The sequence below is a fragment of the Varroa destructor genome, unplaced genomic scaffold (genome assembly GCF_002443255.2).
Source record: "Varroa destructor unplaced genomic scaffold, Vdes_3.0 BEIS01000004.1, whole genome shotgun sequence".
Taxonomy (NCBI): domain Eukaryota; kingdom Metazoa; phylum Arthropoda; class Arachnida; order Mesostigmata; family Varroidae; genus Varroa; species Varroa destructor.
In genome coordinates, this window is record NW_019211457.1 from 19,416,549 (window position 1) to 19,440,271 (window position 23,723).

The window sequence follows — 23,723 nt, forward strand, 5'->3', positions numbered from 1 at the left end:
CGTGTCATTTGGAAGATACTGTAATGCTTTCGATTTTTCAACGAGTAAATAGGTTTGCCCTCAGCTCGGGGTGTCTCACAGTCTCCGGCTGTGAAGTCTCTTTGAACTTCCGAAGTTGTTATGTATGCGCACTCGACGATGTAGCTACGCAACCTTCAAGCGGCTATCTCTGCGTTACTGTAGGTTTATTCTTCAGTGTTTTTCTTTGATGTTTTTGAGCCTAATTATCAAATACATTTCTTATTGATTCCTTGTACCGTCCATATTTGCGATTCTTTAAACATTATTATACAACACATTCATCGCACTTACAGCGTAGCTTCTTATTGATGTTGGGCGGATATACAAATGTAGTAAACAGGATGTGTCAACTATTAGTGCTTCGGGTCTTTATATCCGGTTAAACATTGTTTGGGGCGGCTGGCTCTCAGAGTAAAATGAAATGTGTTTACGCTTGCTTTCAGGCTTAACAAATTCATGTGTCCGTAAGTTTAGTAGGCGGACACGCTACCAGTGTACTATCACGGATATACTGTTGTTTTTTTTGTTTTGCTACTTTTATATTACAGGTAACTGTTCCTACAAATAAATGTAATAGCCGGAGAAGACATTAAAAGCTATAAAGCAATGATATAAACCCTTTTGTTGTGCAAATAAAAGAGTTTTCAAATAGAGCATACATCGTGAGTTTTACATTAAAATACATAGGACAGAGAAAACGCTTTACAAGCTTTTCGCCATTCGAGTCATCATACTTTCGCTTTGCGACGCAAAACGCGGTCATTAAGCGGGCTATGTCCAACTGGGGTACGACGGCGTCATATGAGAGAAGTGGAACGTTCCTCTTGCTCTGTGGAAACCGCTAAGAATAAACCGTCTCAACTACTTTTTTCTTCGCGGTACAAAGGATCAAGCAATTTTTAAAAAGTATTTGAGGTGAGTGCAACATTTCCGTTTAGACGCCCCTCAATACCAGCACTTGTGCACATATAACGTCCCCTACCAAGCGCCCTTAGATATTCATTGACTACATCAAAAAAAGATATCAACTTGACGCAATATATATTTAGGTATAAAAATACACGCATTAATAAGTACGCACACATATTTTAGCCTCACTATCTATACTAACACCCGTTGATGGAGTTTTAAGGTATATTGTCATACTTTTTAATGATAGCAGGTGGCACAATGAAAGTCAGTAGGAAACGAGCGACATCTATTGTTGTTTTTCTTTGTTTGCCTCTAAGATACAGGTTTGTCCTTTTCCAGGCGACTGTATCAATAATAGACAATTATACGTACAGAAGTTGGAATGGTTTGTCACAACAACAGAATGGAACTGGAATAGAAGAAACGAGCTGACATCTGTTCGAGAATAACTTTATGAACTAGGTTATGCTACGTTCGTCTTTCAGCAGACGACGTCGAGAGTTTCTTCAATAACTGAACTTGAATTCTTCAGGTAAGTTGACGTTGCTATATGGAACGGGCAACTTCAGAGCAATCGCAGTCTTATCTACAAAATACAGTGGATATCTGCGGAGACATGTGAACAAGATATTGCACCGACATGTTCACACTCTCCGTTGGACCACTGTTTTTCTTTACTATGTTGTTAACAATGTTCCTTCCCGACTTATGTTCCGATGATAGGTTACCTGTATCGATCTCTGGTTAAACAGAAATCAAGGTACCTAAGGTAGAATAGCTTCGGCATCTTTCTGTCAGGGAAAGATTATCGATAACGTTTTATTGACGGTATCTAATTCACCGGAAATCGGTGAATTAACCATGAGAACTAAAATGAAGTGACAGGTGTCTTGTACTGATATGGCCTTAAGCGAATGGCTACATCTTCTGAGCTGACCTGATGCTATATATAAATTGAGGACCCGAGAACTCGCATGTTTTAGTTGCATTAGTTTTTTCTCGTTAGGGAAGGCAAAAATGCAAACGCAGGCTCGACATAGGCCCCCTTTTAAAATCAATGGGCTTTCTTCTTCTAAGCGATGTATTCTTGCGTTTTTCAGTCAAATGCACGTTGTAAGGGACGGGGACTTATAATACTAAAGCTCTTTTTGCGTTCCAGCAGCATATCATTTGTTTCGTGTAAATTAGCTACAAACCGAGTCTCTATGAGTTTTTAAGTATATGACAGCCTCTGATATTCGGTAATACAGGAAATGATTAACGATTCATGGCCGCCAATAACCCAGAAATAGTCTCGCCAGTGGATGTCTGTCATTCTGAACAAACAAAGTCAACGTCTATTTTGCCGTTCGAAGATAAACCACATAAGACATTGAATTGTACTTATGCACAAGTCGATATCAAACCGACACCAAAGCTAAAGGACTTCCCTTAGCGTCGTACTACCGCCTTCAAAGCTTTGAATGCTTGCTATCTGCTCCTGACGAATATTGAGATTTATATTGATTAAGAGCGTGCTTTTTATATTACGGATACGTCTGAAACTGTATTTCTCAGTATAACACTATAACACAAGCACAATTTTTCTGAATTAATATTTTTCGATTTTCGACTCGCAATTTAATAATATGATGAATTTTTCTTTGACATTGTTTTGCTTTATTTTGAATCAACTCTTGGACTACAAGTGTGCTAGATAGGTCGTTTTAGCAACTTGAAGAAGTATGATACCAAAGTAGGAATAGCCTAGTACGGGTGTCTTATAAGCGCCCTAATTCATTAAAATACTGCATTACCAAACAACGCCGTACATGACATAGGGTCCTGGGTTTTCTACATTATCGGCAGCCGCCTTACGGTCTTAGAGCCTTAGTTTGATTGCTTTAATCTAGAGGTGACGAGCATTAACACTTTATTTATTATTATACATGGTTGTGACATTACCTCAAGGGTAATTCAGCTATAGAAGACAAAAGACCACACAATACGTTGTATACGGCACGTAGCATTTATTTCGCGATCGCCGATCAACGAAATCTATGAATATCTGTGCTAAACATACGGTTTCACTTCATGGAAAATACAATAATGTAACTACCATTCACATAGCTACGAAATCATACGAATGTTGCAAAGCAAAAACGAAAAGTAACTTATGATGGTAAAATCCTTCCGAAGCATCCCTTTTTTAGCGTCGCAGCTGCTAGTGAAGTAACGTAACCATCCATTGAGTTTCCATCTAGCCAAAGCTATTCAATTTAAACGAAAATCTCGCCACGCTTGTTAAACTCACGCAGATACTGCGGGTCGCAAAAGCCAATCAGATAAAGTGCAAGAAGCCCACCATAGGGTCACTACTAAGGGCCTGCTAAGTGCCACTGCTATAAGGGCGCGGTTGCGATGAGTAGTAACTTCTCGGTTAAACTTACAAAGAACATCTTGGGAATAATTGTTTGTATGGGACCGAACGTGTAGCGTTTATGCGAATGCGTACAGACAAGGACGCAAAGTTTATTAATACAAAATTTACCGATTTTAAGCACAGACAAAGTCTTGCAATGAGAATAACAAGGCTATGGCGAAAAAGCATAGCTGAATAGATTAACAAGACGCTTTGTGTGTCGCCACAGAATGTTGTGTGATGGAAAAGACTTTAAAGCTATATATATATATATAAAAGGGTATAATACAAAAATCTTCCTAAAGATTCTGTTAATGAGTACAAATTATGAGTCAAAACGAGTATTACAAACGATTTGTATTCAGAATGACGTAAGTTGAAAGGCAAAAACTGATGGATTTAGAAACCTGAAAACGTTTTAAAAACATTCTACGAGTAACTTATAATATAAACTCTAAGAAATTGAACAATCCAGAATCTGGGCCCGCGTAATATTATTCACTTTTTAGTTTTTGTAGTAAACCCGCATATGCGCAGACAGAATAATCTATACGAGTATTCGTATGAACCTAAGAAAATTAAACCGTCATAGGTAAGTAAGCAAAAGGTAAAACGGGATGCTTGCAGCAGTTTGCGCAAAACCCATGGGTCACATACCCAATTTAATGACTTCTTTATATGTATATTAGCTTCGAAAAGTCAAGCTAGGCAAATGGGAGGGCCTGAGATCCGACCTCAGACGAGCATATCTACGCGTTGTTAAGTAAGGCTGTTTTATTTATATATAAGCTATCTTTAAGTCGTAGACTTTTGTATCTGACCAGCGTTTTATTTATTCTCACTAGACTAGTGTGTTACGTGCAACGAATATACTAGGTGCACAGGCTACATGAACCTAATATGTACCTCGGGCCACCTTATCTATAGCTCACTTCAAAATAATATTCGCCGCTATCTTATCAATTAGATGGTTAACAAGCGTCACAGGAAAGACTCTCGTCTGCGATACAGTTTCAGAAACGGGCTCGTCACATTCCGTCAGGGAGTGTTTCTATTATTTTTCAGCCAAACACAGTTCTTACCTTTCATCAAAGTTATGTAAGAAGATAGGGTTTATAGAGTGGATATCCAAACCTATGGAAAACAAATCCGCGGCGACTAGAGACCCAACACACGTCTCATTGAAACTTATGGCGTACGTGTGGTTTGTGATGAAAAAGGTAGACGCCCTTCGTCGTTCTTCGTTTGCGATTTACTCTACTACGAAACAAACTTAGCGCGGTGTTTTTGTCGATAATAATGATAGTAAAAATAATTATTATTTTATTGACAGAGAGAGTGTAAAGCTTGTTAGTCATCTATAAGTGTAGTAAAAAAAGGCTGAACGAAAGCCAGTGATAGCTTTTTCAGTGACCTATCAAACCATCAACAGATGAAGCCTAATTTGGCCTTTCTTATGGTAGCTCTTGTTTTCGCATAGATGCAGTGCTGATTATGACTGGGGATGTCAATATAACGGTATGGTACATAAATAAGTAGAGATTGATGGCCTTCGCAGTCTGCTTATGATTTTACTGCTGCTACCGCTGAGGGAGGTATCTAAGAAGGCATCGAAATAATCTTTTTTCAGGGTTACCCAAAAAGTGCCTAGCGCCATTGCGACGAGGTCCGCCGTTGACCCTGGCTGCTGAACGTCTCAACGAAGCAGAGAGTTTGGACGATAGCAGCCCAACGCGTTTTGATGATGATCCTTCTCCTTCTCGGTGGGGGCCTTCCGTCCGACGTAAATCAAGGAGCACCATCGTTAGAGAAATCGTTTGGTCTGTCCTCAACTACTCTGAGATCTTCCATACTAACGGTCACCGATGGTATGGACACGAGCCTCCATCGTTAGCTTCAGTGTTAGCTACACTATGGGGCATTATCGAAGTGACTGCACAGCCGCGTGCATAGCACCTATTCGAAATCTATCGGGCAGTGAAAATCAGAAACAGGTCGATATACGCTTATACCACGCCGTATCTTACAATCAATAAAAATCGTAACGTGACGTCGCCCTCTCTTGGTGAGATGACTTGAACCGCAATTATTGAGAACGATGCATTTTTCTATAGTGGTCTGTAGACAAAAAGGCAGAGATGTTCAATATGTTATAACCGTTGATACGTGTGAGTGATATAACGGTCACTAACACTGGTCACATTCTGCTTTGAGCAGTTGTATTATCTCATTTATGAAAAACTAATTTGAATATTATGCCGGGAGGTTTATGGTCTTAGAGATACGACCTAGAGTTGATACGTAAAAATACAATTTAACTGATCTAGACTATCTATCCATGATTCTATACCAGCACACAATTGAAATCGTGGCGACATTTTGTTTGCTACAGTGGAAACTTTAAGGATCTCTCAACGACGAAATCCGAATAAATTATGCTATAAAAAATGAATTTTTGAAAATTCAACTATAATTTCCGTTAGAATTTCGTATGCGTATTACATTACTATTTAGATATGGACCAACTTGGGTCAGTTAGGGTAGCCGTGGTGAGCTGACAAAAGTCATACCAGATAGTTTGTAGCTTTCCAAGTGCATGCAATTTCAAGCTTGTGGCGAGGTCCTTAGCAGAATCATCATTGAGCAACATGGCCTGTTCAGTTAGTCAAGTATGCGTATAGAAGTTGTGTACCCTTGATTGACCACAAGAACCTATTGGTTTAAAGAAGGTAAATGTGGCTTAGTACGACTTCGTCTGATTTTGTCGACAACGGCCTGTTGTTTTGATTGATCAAGTAATATTAATTGCATTTCATTTATTCACTTTTGCTGCCAGTAGTATTTACAGATAGATATGCAGCTCGCCAGCGTAATATGCCAACATTAAAACAAATCTATGAGAACACCTTGTTGAGTCTGTAAAAGTAACTTGAAAGGTCTGCCCGATGTCCCAAATATGGTACCAAGGAGCTACGAGCGGCATGGTATTTACAATCATTTCCACCGCATCGTCAGGCCTGTGGAAACCCGATTTCTTGCGGAGCGTATAGTTAAACCTACGTGTCGGTCTAGTTGGTTTAGCCCTTTCTATTCGTTGTTCCTCATCGTGCCCGAAGGAAAAATTCTTATAGACCCCGCTAATTTTTGTGCCAAATCCTAAAGTTGGTTTTTAAGCGTTCTATTACTCGAAATGACGACGTGGGTCCTTAGACAGTAATGGCGAGGCAGCTGGGAGATACGCGAGATGGTCTCGGATCATTATGTGGTGCTCTATTGAAAAAAAGTTTTGATACGATTTAATTATTCAAGATTTTCCACTTAAAAGAGTTTTTTAGATCACACGTATCGGAGCTACTGCCCTCGAACATGCTGAGAGGGGTTGCGAGAGACAAGCAATAAAGCGATCTGGTCGGCTGACACTGCCTTTCTGCATCTTTCGGTGCCGTACGCAGTGGAACCTCTGCCGTTCGTGGAGAAAGGTAACCCCAGGTGCATAAATCGGTCTATATAGACAAAAGGCAACATAGCGAGGTACAGGGTGTCAGTGACCGCAACCTCTTTTAAACTTCATCACTCTCGTCTTAATCAGGGTCATGTGCAACCTGGTTAGAGCCTGTAGCACTTGGAATTTGTACAGCTCACACACCACTGCTCCATAGAAGACAACTTGGATTAACTTTCTTAGCCCTCTTATTTCATCAGGAAGAACCTTCAGCAAGACGGAGAATGAAAGATGGTTAGATTGTACACTCGAGCCTGTATGAGAGGCAGAAATTTGCCTATTCCATCATCGATAGTTATTCCGTTCTTCTATAGAATCGTAGCGAAAATGTTGAGCACATTCATAAGGATACCCACCTTAACCAGCGTAAGCAGCCTTCGACTAGGCGTATAGGGAAAAAGGTTAGTTCTTAAACGCCAAGTCGACGGATGAACATTGCGTGTAGCGAAATACGCAGCGCGGCAGTGTTATTTTGTCGTCAATCATCAGGATCATGCACGCCGTTTCTGTGACACATTCTCTTCGGAGCCTTTGAGATGGCGGCTCTCTTGTTACGTAGTTTTTCATTAGTTCTCGTGTTATGAAGGATATCGTATTGTATTGACACCCCCTTTTCTGCGCTGCGGCGAAAAAAAGGCACCGCACATGGTTTCGTGTTCAATGACACAAACATTACCGAAAAGTGATGTGTGAAAGCTGAGAAGCTAATCGAACAAGCTTAGTTGCTTCTGTAAAGAAAACAGATGCTTGTAGTTAAACTAATGGCGTATTTATTTGGGCAGCACAATTAGATGAAATTCTATGTTATGTTAGATAGCTGAAATGAACGAGCTTACAACTTCAAAGCTGATTCAACACGAATGTCTTTCGCGAGGATGGTTTACGAGCGTGCTTCTTGCGATAGGATTGCAATCGTTATCAGTAACACGGCCTCCATCTCTAACGGTAACGGGCTCAGCGTTTACAGTTTAAGGTCAGTCCGTCTGAGTCATATCTCTATTAGAAATAGTAACGAAATTCTGTCGAGCTGCACAAAGTCAAACTTTGAATGGTCCAGAAGCAGTAGCTAGTTCAGGCAGTCTGGAACAAATTTGACCACATTGAAATCTCTATAGTGTTCATCATTGTTAATTGTTAACAAGCGCGACTCCTCTGGAAGATAGCTCGGATAGATAGATCGAGGTACGTTCTTTGCGATTTTTATCTCGCGTCCATTTGCATAGGCTCTTTAAAGCGAATCCTGAAAAGTATAAAATGCAGCAGAATTGTGCTTTCAGGTTGCAACGATACTTTTGTAACGTTACTGCAACACCTAGTAGGAAGGTACTCTCACTTAGATTAAATATATACATATGAAGACGTAAGATTGTAGTAGCTCGTAAAGATCAACAGAAAGAAACGTCTCTTGTCCAAGCTCGCCGCACGGTAAATGTTTTCGCCTCTGCAGGAGAGGCTGATTGTGCCATAAAATTCATGATCGTGATGCCAGCTATACGATAGGTTTACATTTGGTTTTCCTTTTGCCACGAAGATGGTACAAGCGTGCATGATCTTCGCATGAAAAACAAGGTGCTTCACTGATGTGGCGTCTTAAAGAATCTTTAACACTCGGCGCGAATGGGCGTATCTTGAATCACACTAATTTGTATTAGCAGCTCCTTTCACATCTATAGGCTACCGTTGCACTGCAGTCTTGCTTGTCTCAAATTCACAAGCCCCATGATGGAAAGGCTTCTGCTTGCTTCTTGCCCAGTCTTCAACGTCTTCGACTGTCTTCTTTTGTATGTGTGTATTTTGAGTTCATTAGGACCCAAAATGAAAAGTTGTGGTCTCAGAGAGTCCCCCACAAGCAACATCGACAACGATTACCTAAATGCGTTATTTTAAAAAATTATTTAATTCTTAAAGTCTAGCAGTGAACAAGATAGCGTTGTAGAAATGATACACTGAAGACTATATTGGTCGGCGCCACTCTGTACAGACGATGCTACGTTATGGAAATACGTACATTACAACTTCCTTTATCGCGCAGTTATTACAAAGTAGCACGTCGGGTGAACTCAAAACACCAACCACGTCCGTCAGAATTTTAGAGAACCAAGATATTCAACTTAAAAAGCAATTTAAGAACTTTTTAACAAGTTCAGAAGGCTTTAAAGAATCTTTCGATGCGTCTAATTTAACGTTGATTAACAAGTTAATTTGTTGACCTATTGTTTGCCGTTTTGATAAATTTTCGAGCCTTTCGAACCAGAGAATATTATGCTTTGCCTCCTAGATATCTTTCTGAAATTTTTCAAAAGCCATATGAAGATTGGCTCTTGATTTCGGGCAAAAAATGAAATCCATAATCTCAACGGGGATTCGTTCCGTGTGGACACATTAAATAATGGCTGATCTTCGCCCAAATTCTACACACTATGCATTTGTTTCCGCCCTAACGAGTCTGCGACGCTCATTTTAAAAAGAACTGACCTTCAAGAGCACCGAGTAAGCGCATGCCCGCTACTACAAGCAGCCCGTCAGGGTTTGAGCTTGAATGCTCCGCCTCGTAGTCCGAGTAAACGAAGAATCCCTCACAGTTAATATATATTCAGATGAAGTCATATGGAAAATAAACGAGGAAGAACGTAAGCAACATTTAGCTTTGCTGATTATTTTTCGCCTGCCTGCATATACGATATATATAAGTTTGTATATACGACCTAATGGGGTGTCTTCACCGTACGGCCGCCATCGTTTAGCTTAAGTAGACCCATTGTTGAACTGCAGCAAATTTTATCGCGACCATATGCGTCATGTAGAAATATTCTACTTTCAAGAATAGAACGTTGATCGTTTGTAACGTGATAAAGGAGAAAGGTTGGTAACTGGGTCGACATTTCAGTAAGGTCAAGGGAATAACGAACGAAATAGCCATTTAGTTATTATTGAATTAGTGCTGTTTCGTATTTTCTTTCGAGAACTATTTTTGTACACCCCTATTCGAATACGCAATTAAAGCTATGAGACTCTTGCATTATTATTAAGCAATGACTAGACAACGTATTGTTTCTTTAGCCAGATCGCCAAGACATCCAGGTGCCAATATATAATAATAAAGAAATATTCCCACGACAGCGATGAACCAAATGATGCATCTTGAAACAACTGTCTCACTATGGGAAATTAAGTATAAGACCCATAGCTAATTTCCAAATACTTGGTAATTTCTGAAACTAGTGATCGACGCGATAAAAAGCCCAACGCACAACGATCTTTTGTTACCCTGTATAGTTCGAATTTTACGTCTAGTATCGCCGCCAGACATGAGACAACATATATCTATGCCCGGCTTCGAAGGGACAGATTACAACGGCTCCCCACCGACTATACCTCAAATCATTTGGAACCAGTGGTAACCAACTTCCACAGATCCTCTACCCGCCTGTCTCTATATGTGCACCAGTAGCAGTAACCAGAGTGCTGAATAGGCCGTACCGTAGACAAGCAACCGTAATCACTTAAAGCGAAATTTGGGTTAAGTAGCTGACGCAGGAATGGCTATTTTGTGAGACTACCGGCTGTCTCCAGTTGCTGTATCCACTGTAGCAGAAACAAGTCTAGCCAGGGGGCGCTTTCATGTTGGATCGCAGGACGGGTTTTGTACTGGACCCGACAACCTCGTCGGGTTCTTTCAGCGGAATTTACTTATATTAGTCTATCAACGTTTGCTCTTTTACGCTAGCGGTCTTACTGTGAAATGTTGATTTAGAACTTGATTTATTCAAAAGTTTGCCGAGTACATTGAACAGCGGAAAATTTGAAACGGCCGTCTGCTTGATATTCTAGCGGGACTACTAAACGGATCAAACTTGAGTATAGGCAGGTACGAAATTGTTTTTCGTCAGCTGGCAAGATACTATTATTACAAATAACTCTATTGTCATCATCGACGTTTACAAAAAGAACGGAGTCAACTTTTTTTTTTTTTTATATCTTAGGGCAACTCTTTCCGAAGTTGATATTGCTGTGTTGGTTGTGAACTCGTAAACTCGTCCTTCCAGTGGAAAATAGTTGTGTCGTATTTAAGTTTAAAATATGTCCCGAAGGTTACTTTATAGCTATTCCAACATTGCGATCGGAACCGGGTAGAGCGAAAAGTTGTATATTCATATATATATATATATATATCGTTAAAGAACTATTATAGGAATTGTTACTTACAACGGCTGTACATGGAAATCCTTGCATGTTTAGAAGGTAACGATAATGGAAATGGTATTCCAGCGAACGTTATAAAGCAAATAACAGTAATGCGGGTGCAGTATACATATATATGCGTCGAACGACGAGGCTGGAGACGACTTCAACATTGCGATTATTTTTGCTAGGTGAGCTAAACGAAAAGATTCATGTTTGGTAACAACTCATCTCCATGCCTCAAAAGGTTGAATTGTCGCCGAATGAAAAAAAAATTACCCATTGAGCGCACTATTTTTAGTAAGTGCGACTCTAGTAATGAACTGTGGACGTTAATGTTTCACGAATTGAATTTGACTATTATTGCCTTACCTACGGTACCCTATCGCACGGATTAAGCGTTGCAACAAGGCTTGCTGGGTGATGGTTGAAACTTGCGTACATGTAAGTAGTCGGGCGTATAAGCGTTCTATTTTATGCTCGTAACCATCGATTTGAATCAATAACGTAACAGTTGTAGCAGATGTAAGACTCGAACCACCTTCTTAAAATGTCAATGATACCAAACTGTGCGTTTTCGGATGCCTGTGATTAAATTTATTCGGGCAATTTACTACTAAAAGTTATTAACAAGCTTATTAAACCTACTAGTGAAGATTGAACTAGAGAAGAACGTTCTTCTTATTTTAAGCGTACAAACCTTCGTACACGATAGGCGAGCGAAACTGAACGACGAACGAATGGCAGTAAACAGTGGAAACTCCAGCTTTCCATGAAAGACAGCACCTTCCTTAGAGTGCGCAGCAACTGAGCAGAATTGAAATTATGCGAGGAAGGACAGATATTTTCGTTCCGCACTACAAACAATATATATGTATGCATGTTGACAAAAAGGATTGATTTTATGCGAGGATTTAGTCACTGTAATACAGACTAAGCGTACAATGGTGAGCAACTAATAAACAATGTAATGATGTTCAAAAAAAAAAAACAGATGTCCTACCAGATACTGCGTAACTTCCTGTTTGGCAGCCTAACAGCCACAGTGAAGGCAAGTCTCCTCGACACCAAGATCGAACCATACCGTTTAGTGCCGTCTGTCCTGTCACCACTTTCTGTGGACTTTATGAAAGTGGCTTTCCTTTTTATGTGATTGAATTTCGTAAAACGAGTTCAGCTCTTTTTTTAATCTAACTTACGATCCATAAACCGAAATAGTTATGGCACTTGTTTTCGGTTGAACTCGCTTACGTTTGAAAATCCACCGGTTTCTAATAACTTTCAAAAAAAAGTGGACAAATGTGTCTATCACTTTGATATGATTTCACAGAAGAAGTCTTCTTCCAAGCAGCAGATCACTTCCTGTCAATACAAATCAACACTTTTGTAGCTGGCTAGCCCTATATGCACTTAACGACCTCCTATAATAACAACCACCAAGTGCGCCTTAATGCGGGTGCGTTTTTCTAATTCTAAAAGAGGCATATACAGCGTATCGCTATAGCTATTAGACGCACGTTTCACTGCAAATGCATCTCATCTAGTACCACTCCGGCTCCACCCTCAGCTTCGTATGCGGCCTAAGGCCGTGATCGACCCTTTCCTAGGTCTGAAGGAAAGGCCCGATACCTTCGCATATTCTAGCCCGCGCACGATTTGGGGATGTTAGAGCAGCAGTGTAGTGTCTTTCGGCTCACTGCATAATCATAGATATTGTTCCACTGCTACTCTACACACGACGCTTTACTGACGAGCTCCTCAATTCTACTCGTTCTGAGCAATTCTGCTTCGTCTAGAAACGTCAGTCAACCTTTTCTTCCGCGCTGTCTTCTCTCTCTCTCCCTCCCTCCCTGATTTGGTCTCCGGAACAGCAGCTCCTTCAGGTCGGTTTCGACTCACTGAGCAACACATAGCACCAAAAAGGAAAGGAGATGAATCAAAAGTGGAGGATCGACTACCTACACTCAGTTGCTAGCCGATATGTAGTTGGCGAAGAGCCCGACACATCGCTTACATTGAGAAGCTAATGTCTGTTGTCTCGACCATCTCCTATGAACATAACATATATAGCTGGTCCAGCCCCGAGCGGCCCCGTGTCTGAAGAAAAACTCACACTTTCAGTCAGCATTGCAGTATGGCGTTATCTATGCTGATGTTTCTGTGTTGCTTGGCTGCTACGCCTCTCATTTCAATGGAGATTGGTGGATCAGACATCGGCTTAGGGACAAAGCATTCCAAAGACCCGTCTTCTTAGGAAACTATATTAGCAGCAGTAGTAGTGTTCCTGTCGACTTCTAACAACTCATGCAAGCAGCCATTGAGACGTTTTGCTTTCGAGGCTTTTCCCCTATCTATATTTCCGAATCGCGGACACCTTCTGAAAGAAAAGGAGAACCTATTTTCGTAACATAAAAATCAACCAATGCATTTACTATCTTACAGGCTCCCAGAACTTTTAAGGACAAAAAGCCGACAAGCATCTAACAGATTCTGCTAGTTTTGCCAAAGGAAGGCAGGCAGGCAGGCAAACAGACAGACAGAAATCATTCAGACAGAACGCGCCATTACTTTGAAACGGACACAATAAGGCGCCCAAGTTGCGACTATCGCAATTACGGAGTTCTAGAACAGTACTCCTGTAGCAGTTCTTAAAAAACAACCGCTTAAAGGAGCGCCATTCGTAACATGGACAACGCATTACGAGCTAGAAATGATGAGTTAAGCGAACTTCTGACTCGAACACATAAGAAAAGACCTACATGCTGAGGTTTATATATGCATCTAAGGTAAGCGCTGACTTTTTTGGAAGAATCTGGAGAAAATTTATTAAGGTGCTATTAAGGTACTATTTAAATATCCTGTTTATTTAAGTATCTAGATAAAATATTGAACTGCGTCTGAGTATCCAGGCTCAGATGATTTATTCATTTCTCTCTCGTGCATGGCTCGCCTTTTACGTGAACGCTTTACAATACCTAGTATTACCCTGCTATACGTATTTGCTACTCGTAATCAAAGTTGTTCTGCAGGTTAGACAGGGCCTAGTTTTACTTGCAGCTGTCAACGTAAGCATTGGCCATTTCAACAGATATCTTTCAGAGAGCCTTCGACAAATCTAATATATGAAATCCGGCTGTAGTTAAATTAAACGTACTCTACATATCTAGAAACTAATGTCGTTCTTGAAACAATAAATAGTTAATATAAAAACTGCAAAGGCTATTATCTAATTTCATTTAAGGGGCCCACGATTGGTGGCCGTACGAGTTTCTGGCTTTCCTTGCCCATAATTTCCAGACCAGCAATCGCAAGTTTATTTTCTAAGATATTTGTAAATGCTGATACTTTTCCCATCTACAACAGCTAGTTCTATCAATTTACCTTTATTTGATTCTTTTAATAATTATAAACCTTAATAACTATCTCTGCATCGCCTTTAGTGAATAGATTCTTGCGGGGGTTACAGCCATTTTTGGAAACAAAAAAAGAAACCTGTCATTTTGTTGAAAACGATAGGCTCTGATAATCCGTCTGATTTTTTTCTCGCTAAACATAGTTTTCTCTATGCTAGACACTCAATCTACAGAACATCTGGCACGATCCAATCAAGAAGCATTTTCCTGTTATTCATCAACATCAGACCGTCTCACAAAAATGCCTTTTTAATTTTTTTCTCCCAATGTCCCGCAGTAACCTCTATCTCAATTTCAGAGAGCCTCCAACGTTTGGTGCGGTGTTTCAACTGTTTTAGCTGCTTCCGGATACTTGAAGCTGTGGAATATCGTAATTGAAACGGATCAGTGAATGCTTCACATGGGGTAGCTCAGTTAGGTTCTATGACTAATATTGGATGCGTCCTCTTGCGGACACTCAGAAGCAGTAAAAAGATAATGAACGATGCGCACAGATTCCTAATATTGCTTGAAGCAAAAGGTTACTAATTAAACCGGCAAGCGTTTTCTTTCAGTCATTGAATAGGGCTTCAAACAGCTCCAGACAACAAAGATGGCCAAACATAGAGAACTAATATTATCCTGTCGCTCGTGTCTAGTTAAATACCTAATTGTGAAGATATGCTGCAGATAACTACTATCCAACCAAGAAGAAAAGTAGTTCTCTGTAGTTTCTTCTCGAAGAAGCAGTAAATTCATGTATGTCATATAATCGTCGATAAATTTAGCGAGTACTCGGTTCATCCGCCGCTGACGCGTACTCTGTTAACAGACACTCGCCGTCTGCCGAGAGATTGTTATGTTTAGTTTGGGCACCTCAAAATCAAGAAAAAAAATAACATTACGACGTATAAATGTGGTACATGGCATTTTACGCTATATTGCCAGTTGTGCTTTTTGTAATAGGTATAGTTTGGTGTTACACGTCACAGTGGCTGCTGTCCACAATTCCGGAAGACAGTATGCAAATAGATTTGTGCACCCTCAGAAGCAATATGGAAGTACTGAATAAATTTATTTGGAACGTTGTTTTTGCGCCATAGAAAGACGCCAATCGAAGGCGTTGGTCGAACTAGCCAAAAATTCGGGAAAGCGTTCATTCGTATGATAGCCGTTCGCTGTACGAGCTGGTTAATCTAGTGAGGTGACCTGTTACAGCTCTGCGTATATATGCAGCCATCCTTCATCGGCTTCTTGTCATGGCCAAATATCCATGGTATAAAGGACTATGCGTTTCGTCTTTTACTCAATGGTCTCGTCTTTCGGGATCACCTCCAATGAGCCGCGTGCCAGTGGCCACAATCGGTGTTCCAATGGAGGAGGAATTTTTTTGCTGGAGTGTATATATAATCCAAAAAGAACAGGGTGATCGTTACTGCTGAAACTATTAACGGAATTACGATCCGAGACACTTAACGAAGTTTATTTACTTCATATGCATATAAATGACGCTTATGTCGTTACTTCGCTCACAATAAACGAACACCTTCAGCCCACAATGGCGATATTGCCCCCTCGAGTCCATCAAGCCTCGGACATCTTTACTAAACGTAAACGTGTCTGTAGATTGCGGCTGCTCTGCCGAGATTTCAACTGCCACTCATCTGCTAAACGCTGCCGAACAACTCCACTTCACCTTTTACAGACCACAGATTCGAAACTTTCACAGAGGAATACATTTTGCTGGAAACAATCTAAGCAATAAGTATAGTTTGTCTAGCTCGTTGTAGTGCACCTATAAAGGTAACTTTGTCAATTTTATCGTTGTAAACAAAAAACCTGTATTAACATTATTTCTTTCGTATAATCATTCTCAGCGCTGCCTGCAACAAATTCCATCGGCTAATTTCCTTCATTTAATCCGAATGAATTTAAGCACACCAATTATGAAGTTGTACGTTGTCCTGCTAAAGTTTTAAAACGTTTTACATTCGATGCTTGAATCGTGGGCATTACTTCAGACAATTGGCTTCGACTACGAAACGAAGTGTGTCTACACCCGAATTCGAACCTGCATGTCCCTAAGTTTAGCAGGGAAGGAAGTTACTCAGTGCACTGTCACGGAAACACTAGAGTTCTAACCTGCTAACCTGCCGAAAGTGTCAGCAATAGAGGCCATCACATTGCATCATTTCTGTATTCACGGCAGCGTCTTTACCGCAGATAACAATATTCGTCATACACGTCGCAAATACGTTCTCTCACGACGTAATTTTCGTTTCCGTTGCTGTATCTTTTTTCTTACAGCCACATATATCTAGACAATGGAAGATCATATTTGAATGAAAGCGGATGCCGGTCTGCTTTATAGGCTATCATACTTTTTTTTTTCTATCGGCTCGTACGAATGCCAGGAAGATTAAGGATCCGTTGTCAAATAGCAGCAGGTGGGAGTTTATTTATTAATATTTAACTGGTGTCCATTTACATAGCTTTACATTACGAGGAAAGCTATAACATTATGTTCGGTCTGCAATACTTCAAGTGAGCGAAGTGACGAAGGAACGGCAACTTGGGCTTGTCATAGAATCTGTCAATTTACTAACCTAGTAATATGGCATACTGCACATGAATGCGGCATAAAACAGAGGATTATATCGATGGATATGAACAAAAGGGTTTTATAAATAGTGCACTCTGTTAACACTTAGCCTTTTGACGTTGGTTATTGGTATTCTTATAAATTATATAAGTGCTTCATCTATTTAGGTTTTGAATTATATCAAGCTTTTTTCTTTAATGTAATGCCGAGGAGACGTCTACCCGTCCTCACTTCTGCGAAGTCGATTTCATGAACCCTTACGAACGTATCTATAGATGTATATTAGATGGAGATAGGTCCAGTATTCAACTCTTCCGGTGGCTATCATATCGCGATCAACCCCTTTAACCAAATTCGTTTAACAATTTTTTTTTATAAGTCATTTGTAAAAGCTCGCCTATTTTATTCGTAAAGTCATTTACGCCAAGGTGCAAGTACTTATATGCAACTTCCTTATGCAAACACTATCCTGCAACACTATCTCAACATTGTATAAGCAATATCCGCATCTGAATGCAAGTGATATCTGGCGGGAGTTGCTCTGAATTTACCATTTGCTCCTATATTGACCCTTTAAAAACGGCAATGGACTCCAAAAGCGCCATACAAACAAATATTTGTCTTTATATACAGAAGTATTTGTCTTTAAAGTTTAACAACAATTTTTTGAAAAGTTATCACTTTTAATACAATGCATACATTTATGAGACGTTTGGTATTTTTTTCCTGTGTTAGTCATAGTCCCTTAAGCACAGTTAGAGCTCTACAGAGTTTCTACAATAAAACACTTAGCTTGAGACAGTAACGGAAGCTATTAGGACTTAGTTGTACGTGTTTAGACATCTTTGGCCGGTGACATCGGCGGCTTACTTTCATTGACCTAAATTGCATTGAAGTTCGAAACTTAGTCATAACATAGGACTTACGAAAAGAATATAGGGTGCTGTTTCCCTTAAAGGGCGAGTTTAAGCTCAACACTCTTGAAGGCACTGCTCTTTGCACTATCCAACCTTCTGAAAATCTATTATAATTTGCAAGATGCGTTGTGAACAGTGGCGTCCTGATGTAAGCGATTTGGATCGATAAACCATATCTAGCCATGTCAGGAGATATAAAATTTACAAATTTTTAGGTCTGTTTAAAACTGGTTGACGTCAGTTTATTTAAAATAGGCCTATTTAACTTCCTGTAGATCTCAGTTGTCGGTTAAACACGCCATTTCCCTGCATTACCTGTCACCACCGGCCGCTTCTGGCTTAGGTTTAATTTCAGTTCAAACGATAAGTAGGTGAAGCATGGATTGAGGAACTAGGTTAGTATAGAAGTTGAAATAAAGCCAAATGAAGTTCTCCACATTAAGAGAGATATTTAGAAAGAGATGATGAAGTCGTGTGGAGTATATGGATCTGAATTTGCTATATTTGACACTGATTATAGCTGAATCTTTTGTGATAGCACGAATAACATAGCCTGCCGCTCAACGTGCCTGCATACATATGTGAGTGCGTATATGCATTATGTATTATGTAAGTATTTACATCTCTGTTCTCTGTACTGCTACCATTGGATCCGTAGCATCTTAGTTTTATAATACTTATAGTGGAAACTGCGCGTTCGTGCTTACAGAGCCAGATTTCTACGACTGTTACTTGTATACAGAAATGAGCAGATATGCCGCTGTTTCACAACGCTTATAGTAAACACCGCGAAAGGAAAAACACTTTTGAAAATGTTGCAGCTACTTGCACGTATGGTAAATACGAACCTCAACTCCCATTTAGTTGCCCGCCTCTGCGGCGAAATGTAAGAAGCCTCTGAACTGAATATGGTAGCCGAAGTGCCCGTGATAATTTGACGGTCGCTTAATTACTGCGATGGCCGTACAGGTTGAACCGCAGCGATCCGTCGAAGGATTCTTCCTATCCTTGTTTAAAATGAAATTACCTACATTGTTTTTGCATAAATCAGTTGTGTCATGTTGCAGGACAGCCTACAACGCGAAGGCGATGAGGACAGCAACAATGTCAATAATAAAAAAGAACGATTCGGATCTTCTGAAACAGAGCTGCTGTTACGCAGCATTCAAATGTATTAAGATTTTATTTATCGCATCGTTTATTGTACAACATCTATTAGGTGAAGTTGATTTTTTATACAGGATTTTTTCTAAAAGATATTGTTATTATATGCTGTAATCGACATCTACGCTGTTTTATTTTCACTTCTGTGACTAAGAAGCTTAAACAGGGTCAGGCGGTCATATTAGCTATAATTCGGTGAAAATATGGATGTAATGTTAAGCTTGAGCGACTAATGAAGATAGTGGTCTTTTGCTAGATGAACAGTATCCGAGAACAAGCATGCCGGGCGATCGCGCTGCTTTAGAGAGTACTGAAATTGCTGAAATCACTTTCCTTTTAGGGTTTTTATCAAGCTCGCAGGTGTATCTGCAACCGGCGTTTCTAAAGGCTCGACATTATGGTGTGAGTCTGAACCTTAAATTATATTATTATGAAATTAATGGAGAAACAGTCTAAAATTTATTCACGAAAGGAAAAGCTCGACATCGCCTTTTAATGTTTGGCTAGTGGTGTTTACCGTATTCATAAGCTGCTTTTATCCAAACACGTACTTAGCGGCTGACTCACCCCTTTGATTATTTTTATGTCGATCGTCTGAACAAACTATACATTTGTGCCGGTACAAGCATTATTTATGTTATTTAATGCAAAATTGCATTATACATGTCCTTGATTATTTAGAGGAATTGGCCTTTGATTTTCAAAGAAAGGTCCCACTTTCTGCGAGGGTCGTTTCTCCGCACACGTGATGTTTTGGGCCGGACTATAGGAGGCTGGTTTGTTTAACCCAAGCGGCTGCTGAGAGAAAGAGTAATAGATTCTCTGTTCGCCCGGTTCCTTAGTTCGGCACAGGCTGAGGGATCACACTCTTACAGCTCCCCTAGGTCGAGTTGATTGTCAGTGTAGGTGGGAGCGTTAGTACGGACACATCCCAGTTTCAAAAAGACTGAACCTAAATTGTGCAGCGTAAAAGAGTTAATTTCAATTGCCTCACAACGTAACAACAGCTCATCGATCTTCAATGTTGAAATTTGAAGAGATTTCTTCAATAAACAGTAGCCTTATTTAATTTTCTATCGTATCATCGTTTCCACGATCATTATGCTCATGCTGGCCTATTGAACGCTGAATATTATGTTATGCTATGTGGTGGCTAGATCACTGAGTTCATTAATAATGGTTTAATCTAAAATACCAAAATCTTAAACAGCTTTATTTAGATGGCTTGTAAGCTAGTACCTTATTGCACATATAATTTACTAAAAAAAAATTTCAACATAAAATAAATCCGCAACCTCTTAGCTATCCTCATCGTTATCTATAATTTCAGGTGGATGTACGCGTACCAGAAGTACGAAAACTGGAGTTATATTTGGTTCAGGTGAGGTGTCACAATATAAATGTCTTTAGCTTTTCAAATCGGTAGTTAAAGGCTAATTAGAGGGTACATTTCAATCTAAATCGACTGAGAACTGTGATTACCCAAAATTGACCCTTACTTGCATCGTATCCCTGAATGGCTAGGTTGCAGCCCTTTCTGCCAATATGAGAAAATCAGTATTTTATCTCCCGTAATAAGAAGTTAGATGAAAGACGCATCTTGGTGTAAGTGCATACAAGACAAGTCTTTTGAATATTCAGTGGTACCCTTATGAATAAACGTGAGCAGCCACATTTTTTCTCATTAATTTGAGCTTGTTTGTCAGGTAGCTTGCCATGCTTTGTCTTGCAATGAACGTTGAGACACCATAGAGTGTAATTCCGTAGCACGAAGTAGACCCATCGAAAAATATGCGCGGGGGTATTAACTTGCAACTCTGGCCGTTTACAGGACGGAGAATACTTGTGTGCTTCACTCAGTTGAATAAATCACTGTATACGCGAGGGGATCCGCGCCCCTAATCCGCTAAAAATATTTATGTTACATTAATTTACACGTACATCCCCCCCCCCCCCCCCCTCTCGTGTCCTGGTCGCTGTTCCAACACAACCCGGACGCTACACACATATGAATGTCCTCAAGATTTAGACAGGTACGATGACATTTTATGAGAACAAACGAGCCTGCATATAACCTTGGGAAGTTGTGACTTCAAAAAATATGTTTATATAATCTGTGTTCATTTCTGTAACATTTTCTAGGACAGGCTATTAGCTATAATTATATTAGGCTTTCTGATCAACCTTCACGTTTCGGGTATTACGTCCGATATTACCGTTAGGCAGGCCGTCACCACTTCCTGATCAGCCTAGAAGCTCGTTGTTTTATTTATTTGCGCAGAAATGGAACTAAGTTCGGAAATTTCTTCAAGCTCATGCGTGAAATACTGCGAAACTTGTGACTAACGAAAGGTAGGTATTGACAGCAGCTGTGCGAAATGCTGGCGAAATGGCATACAATTTTCCCCTAAAGAGGATCAATGGACTGCCAGTTCCACAGAACCAGTATTTAACCTTCCAACTCTGCGCCTTTGTGTTGTTATTCGATAACCGCTCAATAATCGAAACATCGATATTTGGTCCGAAATAGAACCCGCTTTGATTGATGATCTATATGTGTCTGTGCGTGTCTTAGAGAAACGGCAAAAGTAGGCAACGTGTTCATGATCGGGCTCTTTCTGTTTGAGTTAAATATCCTGGGAAGCTTATTCTGTGTTCTTCCTATGGGGAAAGGGGGGTATTTTTTGTTCCGTTCATGCCCCCTGACAAACATTATCGTTCTGCCCTTTATCCGTTCTGTTTTTTCTCGGTATCGCACACTTCATCCTATCCTAATTGAATTGTATTTTATCGATCGCTTGGTCGGTTTTTGGTTCATTGTCTTATCTGCTCTGGGCGTAGTCGTCTTCCACTCAAAGGAGACGTCAGAAGCTTTTGCTTCCATTGATAACGATAAGAGAGCGAACCGCGATAAGACGAGCCGCAGAGAACTTCTGAATGGCGAAAAAGACTAAATGAGAATGGAGGCAACGGGGTCGAAGTAGGATTCGTTGACGGATAGTTGATCCTGTGAACTCCTGCGGCATTGTCACAAATGATTTGATCGAGAGCTGTCGAGGCAAGCCGACTTTCTTAGCTCACACAGGCAAAACCATGTCTATTTAACCCTGCTATTGTTTCGCTCGCACGATTGAAAACTATGCTATCTGATATCCACTTAAGTAGTAGTCATGAAGGATATAGTTGTAACATTGGCATAATGGTAAAACTAGCTAAAGATAATTGTACTAACGATAGCAGTAACGGCGATACCAGTTCTGCTGGTACGATCGGCGGGCAGATGGCGCACTTATGACGATATGTAAGTCGAGCGAGCCCAGCCCAAAGGATCAAATCATGCAAAACGCAAAGCAGACTTTCTGTCTTTCTCTGCGCTACCCGCTCGGTCAACAAGCAGTCTGTGTTGTCTCTGTCAGAAACAGGTGTTAGCGCTAGTGATTCTCAGACTGACATTGTTAGAATAACGAATTGTCCTTATGATTTAACGATTACGCCTCTGCCTATAAACATTAGAGGCTCATGTGAGGCGTATATTCCAGCGGCGGAAGCAGGCACAATTTGTTTAGCGCCGGGGGGCAGCCTATTCATGTAAAGTCTTATTGAGATCCCGGAGGTCAAATTCTAAGCATTTATTTAGTCGAGCTCCTTATACAAACTGTTTTGGGTCATTTAAAAGCAATACTATTACATTATATTGACTAAGAGCGGCGTACTGTGTTGGATTCTATAAGCTAGTTTAAAAAAGTAAAAAATAAAAATTAAAAAAAATAAATAGAAAAAGATTGTTATACACTAGCACTCAACTGGCAACTTCGGACACAGGCTGACCTAACGGAAGCGCAGATGACATAAATCGCCCACGGAGTCGAAATTTCATTTCTAAAGAAAGTAATTTGATGTTAATTAAAGGCAAATATTATGTTTCAAGTCATATAGATTTTTAGAGACAAATTTATGAGTTGACGCAATTTATGTTTAAAGTATCAAAAATTTCGTTATGGACGAAAGCCTCGAAGATGATTCTCATCATGAGCGATCTGCCACAGAGAGGACGGGCGAAACCATGAAAATTGCACAACAATCCGTGCTGGGTGAAGAATGGTCGCTAAATCAGATTCAGAAACCTCGCAAAACGGTTACACGCTTTGCATGAATTATGTCAAACCGTTATAATAGGACAAAGTCGTGGGCCTTCCACTACGACATTGCACGGGCTCACACTTGATTTTTTGTGCTGTGATTTTTGAGGCAAAGCTCAGTACTTGTGCAACCTCAACTAATATGTTCTGGCACCTTACGACCTCTCTTTTATATTAGAACATATTGAGGCTCAAGCGAATCGATTTCTAATTTCATAGGCGTACTTAAATAAACCAAGAATCCTGGAAATTGATTTTAATAAAAGCCTAGCCTATTGTTATAGGTGAAAGCTAGTTGAAAGTTTGATTTCCTGTGTGACAAGTGCGTAGAAGTGTGTTGCTTGGGAGAGTTACCACAGAGCTGAAGTTAATTTAAACTCATTTATGACTTAAAGGTTTTGGGAAAGTGTCAACACGTTCACTATGCAGTATATTCACTTTTCAAGACTTACAGCCTCTGTGTTAAACCAGAGCACGCTTCAAAATATTCA

The 23,723-nt window shown here is 40.1% G+C and overlaps 1 protein-coding gene across 6 annotated transcripts in view; it reads right to left on the minus strand.

The window, feature by feature from the left end:
- LOC111249148 (uncharacterized) overlaps positions 1 to 23,723 on the minus strand; it is a 334,604-nt gene that overhangs the window by 166,326 nt on the left and 144,555 nt on the right. The window contains exon 1 of one of the 6 annotated variants that reach the window (XM_086987391.1): positions 12,022 to 12,618. The exons of the other annotated variants lie outside the window; for them this stretch is intronic. Coding sequence (XP_086843517.1) covers positions 12,022 to 12,100 — 79 coding nt within the window. The 5' untranslated portion in view covers positions 12,101 to 12,618. Of the gene's footprint in view, positions 1 to 12,021; positions 12,619 to 23,723 lie in introns of those variants that run through there. 6 annotated transcript variants of the gene reach the window in all.